The 21,962-nt window shown below is 36.7% G+C and overlaps 2 protein-coding genes across 2 annotated transcripts; both read left to right on the top strand.

Moving 5' to 3' along the window:
• The first annotated feature begins 424 nt into the window (after window positions 1-424).
• On the top strand, window positions 425-1,984 carry LOC138891633 (UDP-glucosyltransferase 29-like). Its single transcript, XM_070175274.1, has one exon. The coding sequence runs from the start codon at window positions 492-494 to the stop codon at window positions 1,821-1,823; it is 1,332 nt and encodes a 443-aa protein (XP_070031375.1). The 5' UTR covers window positions 425-491; the 3' UTR covers window positions 1,824-1,984.
• Window positions 1,985-18,956: 16,972 nt separating this feature from the next.
• Window positions 18,957-20,496, top strand: LOC104103378 (UDP-glucosyltransferase 29-like). The gene has a single exon (XM_009611274.4). The coding sequence runs from the start codon at window positions 19,004-19,006 to the stop codon at window positions 20,333-20,335; it is 1,332 nt and encodes a 443-aa protein (XP_009609569.2). The 5' UTR covers window positions 18,957-19,003; the 3' UTR covers window positions 20,336-20,496.
• Window positions 20,497-21,962: the final 1,466 nt, after the last annotated feature.

Genomic DNA, 21,962 nt, shown 5'->3' with positions numbered 1-21,962 from the left:
GTCTTTTTTTATGAATCACTAGGCAACTTCTATTCTATATATGTCGCACGTAATCAATTACGCACGGTACCGGAGTGCACAAATGAGATTCACTATAGAATTTATGTAAAGTTCGAGGAAGGGTCGCACCCTAATGCAATAATATCACCACGCCAACTAACTCACAACCAAGATCAGCAGCAAGCAAAGACGAAGCTAAAATTTAAAGTTATTGAGTTCTGAATTTAGCATCAAAGCAATATATATAGCTTATCTCAGTTACTTAGTTCGCGATTAAATATTTATACATATTTATATTTTCTAATACGAATAAGGTCTAAGCAAAAGCTATTGGATTCGGCCGAACCCGCACCACATACTCTAGCTCCACCCCACTCACCAAATACTATAAATAAATTAGCATCTTTCTTATAACAAGATCCATCGTAGAAAAGCAAATACTATAAATAGATTATTAGGAGAAAGAGAAAGGGAGCGAAAGATAGTCACTAATGGAGGCCAAGAAAAACACCACTAGGGTAATCATGGTACCATGGCTAGCTCATGGACACATAAGTCCATTTCTAGAGCTAGCCAAGAAACTCACAAATAGAAACTTCCACATTTACATGTGTTCCACTCCTGTAAATCTAAGCTCCATCAAGAAAAATGTCACAGAGAAATATTCTCAGTCAATAGAATTAGTTGAGCTTCATCTTCCATCTTTGCCAAATCTTCCTCCTCATTACCACACTACCAATGGCCTCCCACCCCATCTCATGAACACCCTCAAAACAGCTTTTGAAATGGCCGCTCCAAAATTTTCCAAAATATTAGAAACTCTAAATCCAGACTTGGTCATTTATGACTACAATCAACCATGGACTGCTCAGTTGGCTTCATCTATGAATATTCCTGCAGTGCAGTTGCTCACTTTTAGTGCAGCTGTTGTTGCTTTGGGCATCCACATGTCTGAAGACAAAGAAGAGAAGTTCCCGTTCCCTGAAATTTACCTGCGTGAATACGAAATGTTTTCCTTCAAGAAAGCTATTAATGAATCACCAGGTAAGGAGTTCCCATTCGGCGAGGCTCTTAGGCGATCACGCGACATTGTTCTGGTGAAAACTTGCAGAGATTTTGAAGGGAAATATATGGATTATCTTTCAAATTTGGTCACCAAGAAAATTGTCCCGGTTGGCACACTAGTTCAAGAATCCACTGACCAAGCTGAACATGAGGAGATCATGCAGTGGCTTGACAAGAAAGAAAAAAGTTCAACCGTGTTTGTCTCATTTGGGAGTGAGTATTTTTTATCCAATGAAGAAATCCTTGCAGTAGCTCAAGGGCTAGAGCTTAGCAAAGTGAACTTCATTTGGGTTATTAGGTTTCCACAAGGTGAAAGAATTAGTATTGCAGATGCAGTACCAGAAGTGTTTCTTGAAAGGGTAGGCGAAAGAGGAAAGATTTTAGAAGAATGGGCTCCTCAAGCAAATATTCTTCAACACCCATCAACAGGTGGGTTCGTGAGTCACTGCGGATGGAGTTCTTTCATGGAAAGTATGAAGTTTGGTGTGCCCATAATTGCAATGCCAATGCACATTGACCAACCAATGAATGCTAGGCTTGTGGAATATATTGGGTTGGGAGTTGAAGCAGTGAGGGACGAAAACGGGAAACTACAAAGTGAGGAGATTGCAAAGGCGATAAGGAAAGTGGTAATGGAGGAAAGTGGGGAGCCTGTGAGGAAGAAAGCAAGAGAATTGAGTGAGAAGATGAATGAGAAAGGGGATGAAGAGATAGATGGTGTGGTGGAAGAGCTGGTTTCACTTTGTGGTAATAAATGATTAGCAATAAGATTTCAACTTTCAAGTTATATCTATTAAAAAAAAAAGTTTAAACTATCATGTCACTCTTAATGATAATTACCTTAAAAATGAACAAAAACTTCACCATAATGTAAATTGTATCCATGAAAACATGAAATGAAGTTTCCAAGAGGATGGCTACACAGGCATGGCATTCACTCTATATCCAATTTTTAGCAAGTACAACTGCCATTTCGTTGTCTCAATTATCATCGATGTGTTTTAAGACCTATTCCAAGCCAGCATTATCATTGATCAGAACAGAGTGTTAACATCACGAAATAAGCACAGTTTCGTTCGTTAAGACATGATATCAAACAAAGGTGAAGTACCAGTGGAACTAGTTAAGATAACAATTCAGCATTAAGCCAACAAGAAAACTCATTTTCAAGCATTTTGCAGAGGCGTACATAGCAAAAACAATCAGTGATGCATTACAACAAACACATTGTTGGCATAAAAATTGCATTAGTATTTAGTAGTTGAGAAAGAACTACCTACCAAATTGGAGAATAAAGCATTTCAGCTTCAACAAATGAAGCATCAGACTGTAGGAACTAATTGCATTAATCCTTGTAGAATCAAAATCTAACGCAAAGAAATATCAAAGAAGGATAGAATTCATACCTGAGTTTCGCAGAAAATGCAGCGAGGGAAGTGTGCGGACTGTTGTCACAGTGAGATGATATACATATTACATGCATAAAAACCATAAAGTATAGACAGGACAAAGTTTTAAAACATAAAAGGTGGAGGGAAAAAATATAGAAAAATTTAAATTTTTAGCCGGTTCAAAAAATAATAGTCATCAATTTTTTTTTAATATATATATATATAGGTGGCTGAGGCGTGATTAAAACTAAAGGGGTTCGAAATAAAAAAAATTGTGGCCAATGAGAATTGAATTGATGACCTTATAAAGGTTTTGAACTTTCTTGACCACTAAATTATGCTTTTAGGCTGTATCAAGAAGATTCAAAATATAATTCCGCCCCTCTAAATTCGCCCATGTATATATGTATATTATATATATACATATAAGATATATATTTATATATCCCGTTCACTTTTACTTGTCTACTATTCTAAAAATAGATTATTACTTTTACTCGTCCACTTTTGTATATCAAGATAAAAATAATTTATTTATCATGTTTTGCCCCTAACATTAATTACTCATTCCAAATCATTTTCCAAATCCATTAAGATTATACACCAATTAATATGGGTATCATGATAAATTATGTACTTTATTTAGTATTTATGTGCAAAGTCAATAATGAACAAGTAGAAGTGAATAAAAAAATATTTTTTAGCTAATGAATATAATTAGTGTCTGACCAATTTTGTATTTTGACCAAAATTATACAGAGAAGAACAATAGTGTTGGACTTCTCTAGTAAATTGGCAAATTCAGGTTCTCTATTCTTATGTCTCTGCTCTCTCTAACACACACATTCTCTTAATTAATATTCGACTTTTAATATTTATTATGACAATTGACAAAACAATTAAATAACTCATGTTGGGATTTTAAGCTTGTGTAGCTTAAAGAGGGTAAATGAGAAATGGAGGGAAAATGAAATATTTGAGTTTCCCTTGGGAAAGGGACATTGTCCCATATCGGAGGAAGAAAAGGTTTTTGATGGGTATATATATAATTACTCTTCTTCTAGCTCTTAAAGAATTAAGAAAAAGGCAAGCCTCGCGCCGTCGTCGTCGTCGCTCGCTCGGCTACGGCTACGGCTACAGTCAACGATTGATTGATTAATCTTTTTGGACAAAATTCTTTTCAATTATTTAATTAATTTATTAAATAATTAACGAAAAATTCAATCCGGAATAAACATTGCCATCAACTTTATAAATAGAGTTTGAATCCTAGAATCTTTCCTTACGAACTTTTCTGAGCTTCTTCTTTTTCTTCTTCTGCACAATATTTTTCAGTGTGTTTTACGACCATTGAGTGGTTCGCAGTTCATCAGAGTTTTGGTACCTATACACCGGTGAGTTAAATCGTTCTATCCTGGGAGGATATATTCCAGTACCTCGGGTACTTGAGTGGAATAATTTTCTTAAGGACACAATGTGTATTCAGTGGCCTCGATTTATTCCTATACTGTTTTCTTGTTTTCCAGAATCTATTTGTTTTATTTTTTCAGAGAGTTTAATTGTTTATTATAGCAATACAGAATAATAACAATCTTAAGAAAATTATATTTTTTTTATAATCTGTATTTTGTTTGTGGAGATTAAAACCTGTGTGGTTTTCTACTCCTTTTGAATTTTACTATTCTGATTTGAAGATATAAAAACTTCATCAGAGTATTGAAATTCGTAAGACGATTTGAAGAACATAAAAACTGCATCGTTTTTTCTGTAAAACAGTATATAAAAACTTCGGTTTTTATACATACTATTTTTTTTGTTTTTGTTAATAACAGTATTGTGTAATATTTTGATTTTACCATTAATTGAACTCTTCTTTTGTTTACAGTGAGAAATGACAATTGATAACGAAAATTCTTCTACGACTATTGCGGCAACGACGATAGCCTCGTCAAGCCGGACTGTTGTGTAAGATTATCCGTATTTGTAACGGATATTTTTCAATCCGTGTATTTGATCATTTGGCAGCCGGATAATGGTCTTCCCACCATGAAGTGCTTGCTCCATCATGAAGTGCTTGCTCCACAAATATGTAATGCTTGCTCCACCATGAAGGGTGGACGTTTTGGTCTTGCACTCCCTCTTGGCTGCTATAAATATGAGCAGCAAGTGTTGAAGAAATTACCAAAAACTAAACATACAATTCGCTCAACAAATTGGCTATACTTTGCACTCCTTCCTCTCAGAACTTCCATACGTTTTTCTGAGTATATACTCCTTCGTTCTGCATTGTTTTTAACTTCAAACAAAGCAACTGTAAGTGTGATTTGCTACCGAACTTTGTGTTCACTGAAACACTGGGGTTTGAAGTACCGCTACACCAGTGTGTTATTCGTTCTATCCTGGGAGGAAATAATCCATTACCTTGGGTACTAGGAGGGGATTAAATTCCTTAAGGAAACACTGTGAATTCAGTGGGCTCGAATTTATAACTGTTTCATTACGTTAATTTCTATTTTGCAGAATTAGAATTATTATTTACAAATACAGCATTATTGACGGGGAATAACAATCTTAAGGAATTTAATATTTATTTCTGTATTTGTGTTATTCTAATTATTCTGCAAACTAAAACCTTTGTGGTTTGTGTACTCCCATTTTGGAGAGTTAAGCCTTCGTGGCGTTTTGTTGGATATTAAAATCTACGTGATTTTTACTCCAGTTTGAAAACGTGTATTAAACGTTTGTTTGTGTCATTCTTTTAAAAAAAAGATGATGACTGAAAACGAAAACCAAGCTGTTCCGATGGCGACTGCCAACGCAACGACAAGCCGAACACCGGCGTTGGCACCGGCAGAAAAACCCGGAAAATTTTCCGGGATTGATTTCAAGCGCTGGCAGCAGAAGATGTTCTTCTATCTGACTACGTTATGTCTACAGAAGTTCATCAAGGAAGATGTTCCTCATCTGCCGGATAAAACTCCAGATAATGAACGCTTTCTCGTGATTGAAGCGTGGAAGCATTCTGATTTTTTATGCAAGAATTATATTCTTAGCGGGCTGGATGATAATCTGTATAATGTATACAGTAGCATGGAGACATCCAAAGAATTGTGGAATGCGCTTGAAAAGAAATATAAGACTGAAGATGCCGGGATGAAGAAATTCGTTTCCGTAAAATTTCTGGACTACAAAATGATAGATAGCAAGTCTGTTATTACTCAAGTCCAGGAATTGCAAGTGATTATTCATGATCTACTTGCTGAAGGTCTTGTAATCAACGAAGCATTCCAAGTAGCAGCAATGATTGAGAAGTTGCCTCCATTGTGGAAGGACTTCAAAAATTATTTGAAACACAAACGAAAGGAAATGTCCCTTGAAGATCTCATTGTTCGGTTGAGAATCGAAGAGGACAATAAAGCTGCTGAAAGGAGAGGCCGTGGAAATTCAACAATAATGGGAGCAAATATTGTTGAAGCTAACAAGAAGAGGAAGAAGGCTTCTGGTCCGAAATACAACCCAAGCAAGAAGCGGTTCAGTGGAAACTGCTACAACTGTGGGAAAACCGGACACAAATCTACGGAGTGTCGTGCTCCGAAGAAAGACAAGAAAAGGGGTCAAGCAAACATGGTAGTAAACCATGATGATGTTGATAACTTGTGTGCCATGCTCTCTGAATGTAACTTGGTGGGAAATCCTAAACTGTGGTGGTTTGATTCAGGAGCCACTCGCCATGTTTGTGCAGTTAGAGAGGCTTTTGCTACCTATGCTCTTGCTGAACCCGGAGAGACAGTTTATATGGGAAATGCTTCAACAGCAAAAGTTGAAGGATATGGGAAGGTATTTCTAAAAATGACTTCTGGCAAGGTCATGACTTTGAACAATGTCCTTCATGTTCCCGAAATGAGAAAGAATTTAGTCTCTACTGGACTTCTTGTTACGCACGGTTTTAAGTGCGTTTTTGTATCCAACAAGGTTGTAATTAGTAAGAATGGAATATTTGTGGGAAAAGGTTACCTCACCGAGGGCCTTTTCAACCTAAATGTAATGGTTGTTGAAAATAATAATAATATTTCAGCTTCTTCTTACTTACTTGAGTCAAATGATTTATGGCATGTACGTTTGGGTCATGTCAATTATAAAACCTTGCGGAAAATGATTAACTTGGAAGTACTGCCCAAGTTTGAATGCGAAAAATTAAGATGTCAAATATGTGTGGAATCTAAGTATGTTAAACATCCTTATAAGTCAGTTGAAAGGAATTCAAATCCTTTAGACTTAATTCACACAGATATTTGTGACATGAAGTCAATACCATCTCGCGGTGGAAAGAAGTATTTCATAACTTTTATTGACGATGGTACTCGATATTGCTATGTTTACTTACTGAATAGTAAAGATGAAGCAATAGACGCATTCAGGCAATACAAAAATGAAGTTGAAACGCAACTTAACAAGAAAGTAAAAATGATAAGAAGTGATAGGGGTGGTGAATATGAATCTCCTTTTGAAGAAATATGTTTAGAATATGGAATTATTCATCAAACAACAGCCCCTTACACGCCCCAATCTAATGGGATTGCGGAAAGAAAGAATCGCACATTAAAGGAGATGATGAATGCGTTGTTGATAAGTTCTGGTTTGCCACAGAACTTGTGGGGGGAAGCCATTCTTACGGCTAATCGAATATTAAATCGAGTGCCCCATAGCAAAACACAATCCATTCCATATGAACAATGGAAAGGAAGGAAGCCCAACTTGAATTATTTTAAAGTGTGGGGGTGTTTGGCAAAAGTGCAAGTTCCTAAACCCAAAAGGGTAAAGATAGGACCGAAAACCGTTGATTGTGTTTTCATAGGATATGCGACAAATAGTAAAGCATATCGATTTCTGGTTCATAAATCAGAAAATCCCGACATTCATAATAATACGGTTATAGAATCAGATAATGCTGAGTTCTTTGAAAATATATATCCGTATAAAAAGGAATGTGAGTCGGTTGGTGAAGGATCTAAACGATCTCGGGAAGAAACAAAAGAAAGTACATATAATCAGGAGGATCCAAGACGTAGTAAACGTCAAAGGACGTCTACTTCATTTGGACCAGATTTTGTGACTTTCTTATTGGAGAATGAGCCTCAAACATTTAAAGAAGCTATGACTTCTTCGGAATCATTGTTTTGGAAAGAGGCAGTCAATAGTGAAATAGAATCCATATTGAATAACCATACATGGGAATTGGTTGATCTTCCTCCTGGAAATAAACCTTTGGGTTCTAAATGGATTTTTAAGAGAAAAATCAAAGATGATGGCACTATTGATAAATTCAAGGCAAGGCTCGTAGTCAAAGGGTATAGACAACGAGAAGGTCTAGACTACTTTGATACGTACTCTCCAGTTACAAGAATTACGTCCATACGGATGTTAGTAGCATTAGCTGCAGTGTATGGTCTTGAAATTCATCAAATGGATGTTAAGACGGCCTTCTTAAATGGAGAGTTGGAGGAAGAAATTTACATGGAACAACCTGAAGGGTTTGTGGTTCCAGGTAAAGAAAAGAAGGTATGTAGACTTGTTAAGTCTCTTTACGGACTAAAACAAGCACCCAAACAATGGCATGCGAAATTTGACCAAACAATGTTGTCAAATGGTTTTAAGATAAATGAATGTGATAAATGCGTGTACATTAAAAATGTTCCAAATCACATAGTCATTGTTTGCCTATATGTGGATGATATGTTGATAATGAGTAATGACATTGCCAACATAAATGCTACTAAGCGTATGCTCAATAGCAAGTTTGATATGAAAGACTTGGGAGTTGCTGATTTAATTCTGGGAATTAAGATCAATAAAACTCCTCAAGGTCTGGCATTGTCACAATCTCATTATATTAAGACAGTACTTGAAAAATTCAAGCACTTGGGCTTTAAAGTTGCAAAGACTCCAATTGACGTGAATCTTGCATTAGCAAAGAACAAAGGCCAAAGCATATCACAATTGGATTATGCTCGTGTATTGGGATGCTTAATGTATATCATGAATTGTACACGACCAGATATAGCTTGTGCTATAAGTAAACTGAGTCGATATACGAGCAATCCAGGCCAATCTCATTGGATGGAGTTTTGGGATATTTAGAACATACCCAGAACTTTGAATTGCACTACAGTAATTTCCCTGCGGTGATTGAGGGATACTGTGATGCAAATTGGATCACCGGTTCAACTGATTCTAAGTCCACAAGTGGATATGTATTCACTATTGGTGGAGGAGCGGTATCTTGGAAGTCGTCCAAACAAACATGTATTGCCCGCTCTACAATGGAGGCTGAATTCATAGCCTTAGATAAAGCCGGTGAAGAAGCTGAATGGCTCCGGAATTTCTTGGAAGACATTCCATTTTGGCCCAAACCGTTGGCACCAATATGCATACATTGTGATAGTCAAGCGGCAATTGGAAGGGCTGGGAGCGTCATGTATAACGGTAAATCTCGTCATATACGACGAAGACATAAAACCGTTAGGCAATTACTCTCTAGAGGAATTATCACAATTGACTATGTAAAGTCAAGTGATAATGTGTCGGATCCACTTACAAAAGGCCTAACTAGAGAGGTAGTTGAGAAATCATCAAGGGGAATGGGGCTATGGCCGAGAACAAGTCATTGTGGCGGTAACTCTACCTAGAAGACTGGAGATCCCAAGATCTAGGTTCAAGGAGATCAAACAAAGTCATTAATGACGGTTCAACATTGTCAAATAAAATTTTAGTCCATTCTCGTGATGAGACAATGTTCAGTACCAAGGATAAAGCATTAAGGCTTTTTAATGATTTCTAAATTTGATACGGGGTATATCAAATAGCGTATCTATAGGATGACACGTTTAGGAATCACCTATGTAAGTGTGAAGTGTTAGCCGCTTCAAGGAGAACTTTGTAAGGCCAGTTCTCTACGCACTTATGAAACCAGGCGGTGTTCATTGTTGAAACGAACACAACAATGAGAACCAAAGACGGTTAAGGGTTGATTGTGTGACTTATGGTTGTCTAGGTATACACCAAAGATCGACGGTTCAAAGATATCAAATATACCGATTGACCGAGTATATCCGACATAAGTTTACTACGGAAAGTTCAAAGGGAAACCTACTTATCCAGATGCGATTAATCCTTGCTTGTAAATCACACAGTTTTTCCATGCATACTTCTGTGATATAGCCATTCCCCATTCATGTGGGGGATTGTTGAGGTTTTAATTTTTAAGATGTAATATTCTTAAAATGAGGGTGAATGGGAAATGGAGGGAAAATGAAATTTTGAGTAAAATTTTAAGTTTCCCCCTCTTAACAATGAGACATTATCCCATATTGGAAGTGGAAGACATTTTTGGTGGGTATATATATAATTGCTCTTCTTGTAGCTCTTAAAGAGTTAAGAAGAAAGGAAGCCTCGCGCCGTCGTCGTCGTCGCTCGCTCGGCTCGGCTCGGCTTCGGCTACGGCTACGGCTACGACTTCGGCTTCGGCTTCGGATTTGGATTTGGATTTGGATTTGGATTTGGATTTGGATTTGGTCAAATGATCGATTGATTGATTAATTTTTTGGACCAAATTTATTTGTTAATAGTAAATATTAACGTAAGATTATCCGTATTTGTAACGGATATTTTCCAATCCGTGTATTTGATCATTGGCAGCCGGATAATGGTCTTCCCACCATGAAGTGCTTGCTCCACCATGAAGTGCTTGCTCCACCATGAATGTAATGCTTGCTCCACCATGAAGGGTGGACGTTTGGCTTGCACTCCCTCTTGGTTGCTATAAATAGGAGCAGCAAATGTTGAAGTGAAACACTCGGAACTCAACTGAAATTACCAAGAACTCAACATACAATTGGCTATACATTGCACTCCTTCCTCTCAGAACTTCCATACGTTCTTCTGAGTATATACTCCTTCGTTCTGCATTGTTTTTAACTTCAAACAAAGCAACTGTAAGTGTGATTTGCTACCGAACTTTGTGTTCGCTGAAACACTGGGGTTTGAAGTACCGCTACACCAGTGTGTTATTCGTTCTATCCTGGGAGGAAATAATCCATTACCTTGGGTACTAGGAGGGGATTAAATTCCTTAAGGAAACACTGTGAATTCAGTGGGCTCGAATTATTTACTGTTTTATTACGTAAATTTATATTTTGCAGAATTAGAATTATTATTTACAAATACAGCTATATTGACGGGAAACAACAATCTTAAGGAATTTAATATTTATTTCTGTATTTGTAGTATTCTAATTATTCTGCAAACTAAAACCTTTGTGGTTTGTGTACTCCCGTTTTGGAGAGTTAAGCCTTCGTGGCGTTTTGTTGGATATTAAAATCTACGTGATTTTTACTCCAGTTTGAAAACGTGTATTAAACGTTTGTTTGTGTCATTCTTTTACAGAAAAGATGATGACTGAAAACGAAAACCAAGCTGTTCCGATGGCGACTGCCAACGCAACGACAAGCCGAACACCGGCGTTGGCACCGGCAGAAAAACCCGGAAAATTTTCCGGGATTGATTTCAAACGCTGGCAGCAGAAGATGTTCTTCTACTTAACTACGTTATGTCTACAGAAGTTCATCAAGGAAGATGTTCCTGATCTGCCGGATAAAACTCCAGATAATGAACGCTTTCTCGTGATTGAAGCGTGGAAGCATTCTGATTTTTTATGCAAGAATTATATTCTTAGCGGACTGGATGATAATCTGTATAATGTATACAGTAGCATGGAGACATCCAAAGAATTGTGGAATGCGCTTGAAAAGAAATATAAGACTGAAGATGCCGGGATGAAGAAATTCGTTGCCGCAAAATTTCTGGACTACAAAATGATAGATAGCAAGTCTGTTATTACTCAAGTCCAGGAATTGCAAGTGATTATTCATGATCTACTTGCTGAAGGTCTTGTAATCAACGAAGCATTCCAAGTAGCAGCAATGATTGAGAAGTTGCCTCCATTGTGGAAGGACTTCAAAAATTATTTGAAACACAAACGAAAGGAAATGTCCCTTGAAGATCTCATTGTTCGGTTGAGAATCGAAGAGGACAATAAAGCTGCTGAAAGGAGAGGCCGTGGAAATTCAACAATAATGGGAGCAAATATTGTTGAAGCTAACAAAAAGAGGAAGAAGGCTTCTGGTCCGAAATACAACCCAAGCAAGAAGCGGTTCAGTGGAAACTGCTACAACTGTGGGAAAACCGGACACAAATCTACGGAGTGTCGTGCTCCGAAGAAAGACAAGAAAAGGGGTCAAGCAAACATGGTAGTAAACCATGATGATGTTGATAACTTGTGTGCCATGCTCTCTGAATGTAACTTGGTGGGAAATCCTAAACTGTGGTGGTTTGATTCAGGAGCCACTCGCCATGTTTGTGCAGTTAGAGAGGCTTTTGCTACCTATGCTCTTGCTGAACCCGGAGAGACAGTTTATATGGGAAATGCTTCAACAGCAAAAGTTGAAGGATATGGGAAGGTATTTCTAAAAATGACTTCTGGCAAGGTCATGACTTTGAACAATGTCCTTCATGTTCCCGAAATGAGAAAGAATTTAGTCTCTACTGGACTTCTTGTTACGCACGGTTTTAAGTGCGTTTTTGTATCCAACAAGGTTGTAATTAGTAAGAATGGAATATTTGTGGGAAAAGGTTACCTCACCGAGGGCCTTTTCAACCTAAATGTAATGGTTGTTGAAAATAATAATAATATTTCAGCTTCTTCTTACTTACTTGAGTCAAATGATTTATGGCATGTACGTTTGGGTCATGTCAATTATAAAACCTTGCGGAAAATGATTAACTTGGAAGTACTGCCCAAGTTTGAATGCGAAAAATTAAGATGTCAAATATGTGTGGAATCTAAGTATGTTAAACATCCTTATAAGTCAGTTGAAAGGAATTCAAATCCTTTAGACTTAATTCACACAGATATTTGTGACATGAAGTCAATACCATCTCGCGGTGGAAAGAAGTATTTCATAACTTTTATTGACGATGGTACTCGATATTGCTATGTTTACTTACTGAATAGTAAAGATGAAGCAATAGACGCATTCAGGCAATACAAAAATGAAGTTGAAACGCAACTTAACAAGAAAGTAAAAATGATAAGAAGTGATAGGGGTGGTGAATATGAATCTCCTTTTGAAGAAATATGTTTAGAATATGGAATTATTCATCAAACAACAGCCCCTTACACGCCCCAATCTAATGGGATTGCGGAAAGAAAGAATCGCACATTAAAGGAGATGATGAATGCGTTGTTGATAAGTTCTGGTTTGCCACAGAACTTGTGGGGGGAAGCCATTCTTACGGCTAATCGAATATTAAATCGAGTGCCCCATAGCAAAACACAATCCATTCCATATGAACAATGGAAAGGAAGGAAGCCCAACTTGAATTATTTTAAAGTGTGGGGGTGTTTGGCAAAAGTGCAAGTTCCTAAACCCAAAAGGGTAAAGATAGGACCGAAAACCGTTGATTGTGTTTTCATAGGATATGCGACAAATAGTAAAGAATATCGATTTCTGGTTCATAAATCAGAAAATCCCGACATTCATAATAATACGGTTATAGAATCAGATAATGCTGAGTTCTTTGAAAATATATATCCGTATAAAAAGGAATGTGAGTCGGTTGGAGAAGGATCTAAACGATCTCGGGAAGAAACAAAAGAAAGTACATATAATCAAGAGGATCCAAGACGTAGTAAACGTCAAAGGACGTCTACTTCATTTGGACCAGATTTTGTGACTTTCTTATTGGAGAATGAGCCTCAAACATTTAAAGAAGCTATGACTTCTTCGGAATCATTGTTTTGGAAAGAGGCAATCAATAGTGAAACAGAATCCATATTGAATAACCATACATGGGAATTGGTTGATCTTCCTCCTGGAAATAAACCTTTGGGTTCTAAATAGATTTTTAAGAGAAAAATCAAAGATGATGGCACTATTGATAAATTCAAGGCAAGGCTCGTAGTCAAAGGGTATAGACAACGAGAAGGTCTAGACTACTTTGATACGTACTCTCCAGTTACAAGAATTACGTCCATACGGATGTTAGTAGCATTAGCTGCAGTGTATGGTCTTGAAATTCATCAAATGGATGTTAAGACGGCCTTCTTAAATGGAGAGTTGGAGGAAGAAATTTACATGGAACAACCTGAAGGGTTTGTGGTTCCAGGTAAAGAAAAGAAGGTATGTAGACTTGTTAAGTCTCTTTACGGACTAAAACAAGCACCCAAACAATGGCATGCGAAATTTGACCAAACAATGTTGTCAAATGGTTTTAAGATAAATGAATGTGATAAATGCGTGTACATTAAAAATGTTCCAAATCACATAGTCATTGTTTGCCTATATGTGGATGATATGTTGATAATGAGTAATGACATTGCCAACATAAATGCTACTAAGCGTATGCTCAATAGCAAGTTTGATATGAAAGACTTGGGAGTTGCTGATTTAATTCTGGGAATTAAGATCAATAAAACTCCTCAAGGTCTGGCATTGTCACAATCTCATTATATTAAGACAGTACTTGAAAAATTCAAGCACTTGGGCTTTAAAGTTGCAAAGACTCCAATTGACGTGAATCTTGCATTAGCAAAGAACAAAGGCCAAAGCATATCACAATTGGATTATGCTCGTGTATTGGGATGCTTAATGTATATCATGAATTGTACACGACCAGATATAGCTTGTGCTATAAGTAAACTGAGTCGATATACGAGCAATCCAGGCCAATCTCATGAAACGAGTATTGGGATATTTAGAACATACCCAGAACTTTGAATTGCACTACAGTAATTTCCCTGCGGTGATTGAGGGATACTGTGATGCAAATTGGATCACCGGTTCAACTGATTCTAAGTCCACAAGTGGATATGTATTCACTATTGGTGGAGGAGCGGTATCTTGGAAGTCGTCCAAACAAACATGTATTGCCCGCTCTACAATGGAGGCTGAATTCATAGCCTTAGATAAAGCCGGTGAAGAAGCTGAATGGCTCCGAAATTTCTTGGAAGACATTCCATTTTGGCCCAAACCGTTGGCACCAATATGCATACATTGTGATAGTCAAGCGGCAATTGGAAGGGCTGGGAACGTCATGTATAACGGTAAATCTCGTCATATACGACGAAGATATAAAACCGTTAGGCAATTACTCTCTAGAGGAATTATCACGATTGACTATGTAAAGTCAAGTGATAATGTGTCGGATCCACTTACAAATGGCCTAACTAGAGAGGTAGTTGAGAAATCATCTAGGGGAATGGGGCTATGGCCGAGAACAAGTCATTGTGGCGGTAACTCTACCTAGAAGACTGGAGATCCCAAGATCTAGGTTCAAGGAGATCAAACAAAGTCATTAATGACGGTTCAACATTGTCAAATAAAATTTTAGTCCATTCTCGTGATGAGACAATGTTCAGTACCAAGGATAAAGCATTAAGGCTTTTTAATGATTTCTAAATTTGATACGGGGTATATCAAATAGTGTATCTACAGGATGACACGTTTAGGAATCACCTATGTAAGTGTGAAGTGTTAGCCGCTTCAAGGAGAACTTTGTAAGGCCAGTTCTCTACGCACTTATGAAACCAGGCGGTGTTCATGGCTGAAACGAACACAACAATGAGAACCAAAGACGGTTAAGGGTTGATTGTGTGACTTATGGTTGTCTAGGTATACACCAAAGATCGACGGTTCAAAGATATCAAATCTACCGATTGACCGAGTATATCCGACATAAGTTTACTACGGAAAGTTCAAAGGGAAACCTACTTATCCAGATGCGATTAATCCTTGCTTGTAAATCACACAGTTTTTCCATGCATACTTCTGTGATATAGCCATTCCCCATTCATGTGGGGGATTGTTGAGGTTTTAATTTTTAAGATGTAATATTCTTAAAATGAGGGTGAATGGGAAATGGAGGGAAAATGAAATTTTGAGTAAAATTTTAAGTTTCCCCCTCTTAACAATGAGACATTATCCCATATTGGAAGTGGAAGACATTTTTGGTGGGTATATATATATAATTGCTCTTCTTGTAGCTCTTAAAGAGTTAAGAAGAAAGCAAGCCTCGCGCCGTCGTCGTCGTCGCTCGCTCGGCTCGGCTTCGGCTACGGCTACGGCTACGGCTACGGCTTCGGCTTCGGATTTGGATTTGGATTTGGTCAAATGATCGATTGATTGATTAATTTTTTGGACCAAATTTATTTGTTAATAGTAAATATTAACGTAAGATTATCCGTATTTGTAACGGATATTTTCCAATCCGTGTATTTGATCATTTGGCAGCCGGATAATGGTCTTCCCACCATGAAGTGCTTGCTCCACCATGAAGTGCTTGCTCCACAAATATGTAATGCTTGCTCCACCATGAAGGGTGGACGTTTTGGTCTTGCACTCCCTCTTGGCTGCTATAAATATGAGCAGCAAGTGTTGAAGAAATTACCAAAAACTAAACATACAATTTACTCAACAAATTGGCTATACTTTGCACTCCTTCCTCTCAGAACTTCCATACGTTTTTCTGAGTATATACTCCTTCGTTATGCATTGTTTTTAACTTCAAACAAAGCAACTGTAAGTGTGATTTGCTACCGAACTTTGTGTTCGCTGAAACACTGGGGTTTGAAGTACCGCTACACCAGTGTGTTATTCGTTCTATCCTGGGAGGAAATAATCCATTACCTTGGGTATTAGGAGGGGATTAAATTCCTTAAGAAAACATTGTGAATTCAGTGGGCTCGAATTTATAACTGTTTCATTACGTTAATTTCTATTTTGCAGAATTAGAATTATTATTTACAAATACAGCATTATTGACGGGGAATAACAATCTTAAGGAATTTAATATTTATTTCTGTATTTGTGTTATTCTAATTATTCTGCAAACTAAAACCTTTGTGGTTTGTGTACTCCCATTTTGGAGAGTTAAGCCTTCGTGGCGTTTTGTTGGATATTAAAATCTACGTGATTTTTACTCCAGTTTGAAAACGTGTATTAAACGTTTGTTTGTGTCATTCTTTTACAGAAAAGATGATGACTAAAAACGAAAACCAAGATGTTCAATAGTTCACTGAAAGCCTTTGGTGTAATAAACCGCAAGCCCTTCAGAAAGAAAGACATAATATAATAATGAATTAATGAATATTAATTAATAAATAAAAAAAAGGGTTGGTTAAGAACTATTGACTGTAACTGCTTCACCAACATCCCGATGACACAAAAATGTGCCACGAAAAATTCTGACAAACTTATGCTACACATTATTTCAAGTTAAATAATATTTTATTTTCTGTCTATCAATATTCTTATTGTTGTCTTCGAAAGTCTTGCTCCCGAAACCAAGTTGTCCGCTATCTTATCTCGATTTCAACGCTAAGTCTTGCATTTAATTTAATTTATTACTCATTTTAGGATCAAATGGATTCGCTTGTCTATAAACCATGCTATAAATTCAACTGTACCATTTTACAGGTAAACAAAAGTATTTTTAGTGATAAGTTTTTTTTTCTGCTTCTCAAAAATTACTCTGCTTGTACTAAAAAGATTTCTTTTTCCTTCTAAAAGCTTGACCAAAAATCTTAACTATAAAAAAAATACTTTTAACCAAAAAAGTGCTTTTGGAAGAAAAAAGTAATGCGAAACAAGCTATTAATGGAGAAAAATGGATACCCACAAAATACCTTGTTTAAGGCTAGACAATGAGGTGGCTGCTATCTGATTGTCTCAATTGGCGTTTTTCTTAAAAATGACACTCCCATTAGTCCGATGTGGCATTTTAGTTACACTTTAAAACAATTCGAAGCATTAAATATGTAGATTTTTTCTTTCACAAGTGAAATTTCTTTTTAAAGAAAGAATATGTATGATTTATTTCCAATATAGAAAATATTTGTTCTCGTGTACGGGAATCATCATGCTGGCTTCTCCAAAAGATGGTCAAATTGGGGTTCTCTTTACCCTTCCTCTCCTGTCATTCAATTTTCTTTCTCCCCGCATGACTAGGGGCGGTGCGGGTTTGAACGTTAGCGCGACGGTGCAGGTTTGAGAGTTTGCGATTACGGGGTGGGTTCAATTTTTAAATAACAAAAATAATGCGGGGCGGAGCGGGGCGCGGGTGGAGATTTAATTTTTTGAACTAACAAACATAATGCTAAATATTAAAACCCTAGTCCCAATTTCACTCCATTGACCTAGTCAACTGCTCTCTCACTCACTACGGCTCATCTCTCTCCTTAGTCCTCTCGCTCGATAATCAGAGAAGAGAAAGTTAAATATATGTTTGGATATTCAATTTGGATATAATCAGAGGAAGCCAAACCTAAAAAAGTTAAGTATATGAAAGAGAGAGAACAATTTGGATATAATTAATTGTTTTGTTAAAAAAATCAGATTTAAGTCTAGCATTCTGAAAAAGAGAAAATTTTTATTAAAAATATTTGCGGGGCAGGTGAACGCGGGTAGAGTGTGGGGCAAGTGAATGCGGGTTTAAATCCTATGCGGGACGGGACGGGGCAGGTTGAAATTGCACAGATTCAAACAGAACCCGCACTGCCCGCACCGCCGGCCATTCCTGTTGACAAAACAAACAAATAAACGTTACTACTATAGTATCTTTTTCCAATTCAATCGGAGTACTTTCTTCAGGATTTATACTCATTTTAATTTGTTTGGCGGTGTTTGATTTACACAAAGCTTAATAAAAAAATACTTAATTACTTTGACACTCAAGCAAAATTTGTATAAATATAAAAAATACTTCAGCACCAAATTGTTACACTTCGTATCAAGTATGGCAACAAACAAACTGTGTCATTTTATGTAAGCGCACGTTAGTAACGACAAAATATGAATGTGAAAAAGTTAATTAAGGAAAACCTTCTCATTAAAGGGAAGTCAATTGTAAATTGAGTTGAGGTGACTGTAAATAACACCGATGGCCCTACAACAAGAATAAACTATATTCCAACACAAGGCTGCTGGTACAACACTTAGTCTTTTTTTATGAATCACTAGGCAACTTCTATTCTATATATGTCGCACGTAAACAATTACGAACGGTACCGGATTCTATAGAAGCGCGATGCACAAAGTATTTTATATTATTCAAAGTTCGAGAAAGGGTCGCACCCTAATGCAATAATATCACCACGCCAACTAACTCACAACCAAGATCAGCAGCAAGCAAAGACGAAGCTAAAATTTAAAGTTATTGAGTTCTGAATTTAGCATCAAAGCAATATATAGCTTATCTCAGTTATTTAGTTTGCGATTAAATATTTATATATATTTATATTTTCTAATACGAATAAGGTCTAAGCAAAAACTATTGGATTCGGCCAAACCCGCACCACATACTCTAGCTCCACCCCACTCACCAAATACTATAAATAAATTAGCATCTTTCTTATAACAAGATCCATCGTAGATAAGCAAATACTATAAATAGATTATTAGGAGAAAGTGAAAGGGAGCGAAAGATAGTCACTAATGGAGGCCAAGAAAAACACCACTAGGGTAATCATGGTACCATGGCTAGCTCATGGACACATAAGTCCATTTCTAGAGCTAGCCAAGAAACTCACAAATGGAAACTTCCACATTTACATGTGTTCCACTCCTGTAAATCTAAGCTCCATCAAGAAAAATGTCACAGAGAAATATTCTCAGTCAATAGAATTAGTTGAGCTTCATCTTCCATCTTTGCCAAATCTTCCTCCTCATTACCACACTACCAATGGCCTCCCACCCCATCTCATGAACACCCTCAAAACAGCTTTTGAAATGGCCGCTCCAAAATTTTCCAACATATTAGAAACTCTAAATCCAGACTTGGTCATTTATGACTACAATCAACCATGGACTGCTCAGTTGGCTTCATCTATGAATATTCCTGCAGTGCAGTTGCTCACTTTTAGTGCAGCTGTTGTTGCTTTGGGCATCCACATGTCTGAAGACAAAGAAGATAAGTTCCCGTTCCCTGAAATTTACCTGCGCGAATACGAAATGTTTTCCTTGAAGAAAGCTATTAATGAATCACCAGGTAAGGAGTTCCCATTCGGCGAGGCTCTTAGGCGATCACGCGACATTGTTCTGGTGAAAACTTGCAGAGATTTTGAAGGAAAATATATGGATTATCTTTCAAATTTGGTCACCAAGAATATTGTCCCGGTTGGCACACTAGTTCAAGAATCCACTGACCAAGCTGAACATGAGGAGATCATGCAGTGGCTTGACAAGAAAGAAAAAAGTTCAACCGTGTTTGTCTCATTTGGGAGTGAGTATTTTTTATCCAATGAAGAAATCCTTGCAGTAGCTCAAGGGCTAGAGCTTAGCAAAGTGAACTTCATTTGGGTTATTAGGTTTCCACAAGGTGAAAGAATTAGTATTGCAGATGCAGTACCAGAAGTGTTTCTTGAAAGGGTAGGCGATAGAGGAAAGATTTTGGAAGAATGGGCTCCTCAAGCAAATATTCTTCAACACCCATCAACAGGTGGGTTCGTGAGTCACTGCGGATGGAGTTCTTTCATGGAAAGTATGAAGTTTGGTGTGCCCATAATTGCAATGCCAATGCACATTGACCAACCAATGAATGCTAGGCTTGTGGAATATATTGGGTTGGGAGTTGAAGCAGTGAGGGACGAAAACGGGAAACTACAAAGTGAGGAGATTGCAAAGGCGATAAGGAAAGTGGTAATGGAGGAAAGTGGGGAGCCTGTGAGGAAGAAAGCAAGAGAATTGAGTGAGAAGATGAATGAGAAAGGGGATGAAGAGATAGATGGTGTGGTGGAAGAGCTGGTTTCACTTTGTGGTAATAAATGATTAGCAATAAGATTTCAACTTTCAAGTTATATCTATTAAAAAAAAAAGTTTAAACTATCATGTCACTCTTAATGATAATTACCTTAAAAATGAACAAAAACTTCACCATAATGTAAATTGTATCCATGAAAACATGAAATGAAGTTTCCAAGAGGATGGCTACACAGGCATGGCATTCACTCTATATCCAATTTTTAGCAAGTACAACTGCCATTTCGTTGTCTCAATTATCATCGATGTGTTTTAAGACCTATTCCAAGCCAGCATTATCATTGATCAGAACAGAGTGTTAACATCACGAAATAAGCACAGTTTCGTTCGTTAAGACATGATATCAAACAAAGGTGAAGTACCAGTGGAACTAGTTAAGATAACAATTCAGCATTAAGCCAACAAGAAAACTCATTTTCAAGCATTTTGCAGAGGCGTACATAGCAAAAACAATCAGTGATGCATTACAACAAACACATTGTTGGCATAAAAATTGCATTAGTATTTAGTAGTTGAGAAAGAACTACCTACCAAATTGGAGAATAAAGCATTTCAGCTTCAACAAATGAAGCATCAGACTGTAGGAACTAATTGCATTAATCCTTGTAGAATCAAAATCTAACGCAAAGAAATATCAAAGAAGGATAGAATTCATACCTGAGTTTCGCAGAAAATGCAGCGAGGGAAGTGTGCGGACTGTTGTCACAGTGAGATGATATACATATTACATGCATAAAAACCATAAAGTATAGACAGGACAAAGTTTTAAAACATAAAAGGTGGAGGGAAAAAATATAGAAAAATTTAAATTTTTAGCCGGTTCAAAAAATAATAGTCATCAATTTTTTTTTAATATATATATATATAGGTGGCTGAGGCGTGATTAAAACTAAAGGGGTTCGAAATAAAAAAAATTATGGCCAATGAGAATTGAATTGATGACCTTATAAAGGTTTTGAACCTTCTTGACCACTAAATTATGCTTTTAGGCTGTATCAAGAAGATTCAAAATATAATTCCGCCCCTCTAAATTCGCCCATGTATATATGTATATTATATATATACATATAAGATATATATTTATATATCCCGTTCACTTTTACTTGTCTACTATTCTAAAAATAGATTATTACTTTTACTCGTCCACTTTTGTATATCAAGATAAAAATAATTTATTTATCATGTTTTGCCCCTAACATTAATTACTCATTCCAAATCATTTTCCAAATCCATTAAGATTATACACCAATTAATATGGGTATCATGATAAATTATGTACTTTATTTAGTATTTATGTGCAAAGTCAATAATGAACAAGTAGAAGTGAATATAAAAAAATATTTTTTAGCTAATGAATATAATTAGTGTCTGACCAATTTTGTATTTTGACCAAAATTATACAGAGAAGAACAATAGTGTTGGACTTCTCTAGTAAATTGGCAAATTCAGGTTCTCTATTCTTATGTCTCTGCTCTCTCTCACACACACATTCTCTTAATTAATATTCGACTTTTAATATTTATTATGACAATTGACAAAACAATTAAATAACTCATGTTGGGATTTTAAGCTTGTGTAGCTTAAAGAGGGTAAATGAGAAATGGAGGGAAAATGAAATATTTGAGTTTCCCTTGGG

This window comes from Nicotiana tomentosiformis, chromosome 5 (assembly GCF_000390325.3).
Source record: "Nicotiana tomentosiformis chromosome 5, ASM39032v3, whole genome shotgun sequence".
NCBI classification, from domain to species: domain Eukaryota; kingdom Viridiplantae; phylum Streptophyta; class Magnoliopsida; order Solanales; family Solanaceae; genus Nicotiana; species Nicotiana tomentosiformis.
Note: the sequence above shows the minus strand (reverse complement) of the source record. Positions and strands in the feature narration are given on the sequence as shown.

What these genes read in the sequence shown, in the direction of transcription:
- LOC138891633 (XM_070175274.1), top strand. Translation starts at nt 492, where the DNA reads ATGGAGGCCAAGAAAAACACCACTAGGGTAATCATGGTACCATGGCTA.
- LOC104103378 (XM_009611274.4), top strand. Translation starts at nt 19,004, where the DNA reads ATGGAGGCCAAGAAAAACACCACTAGGGTAATCATGGTACCATGGCTA.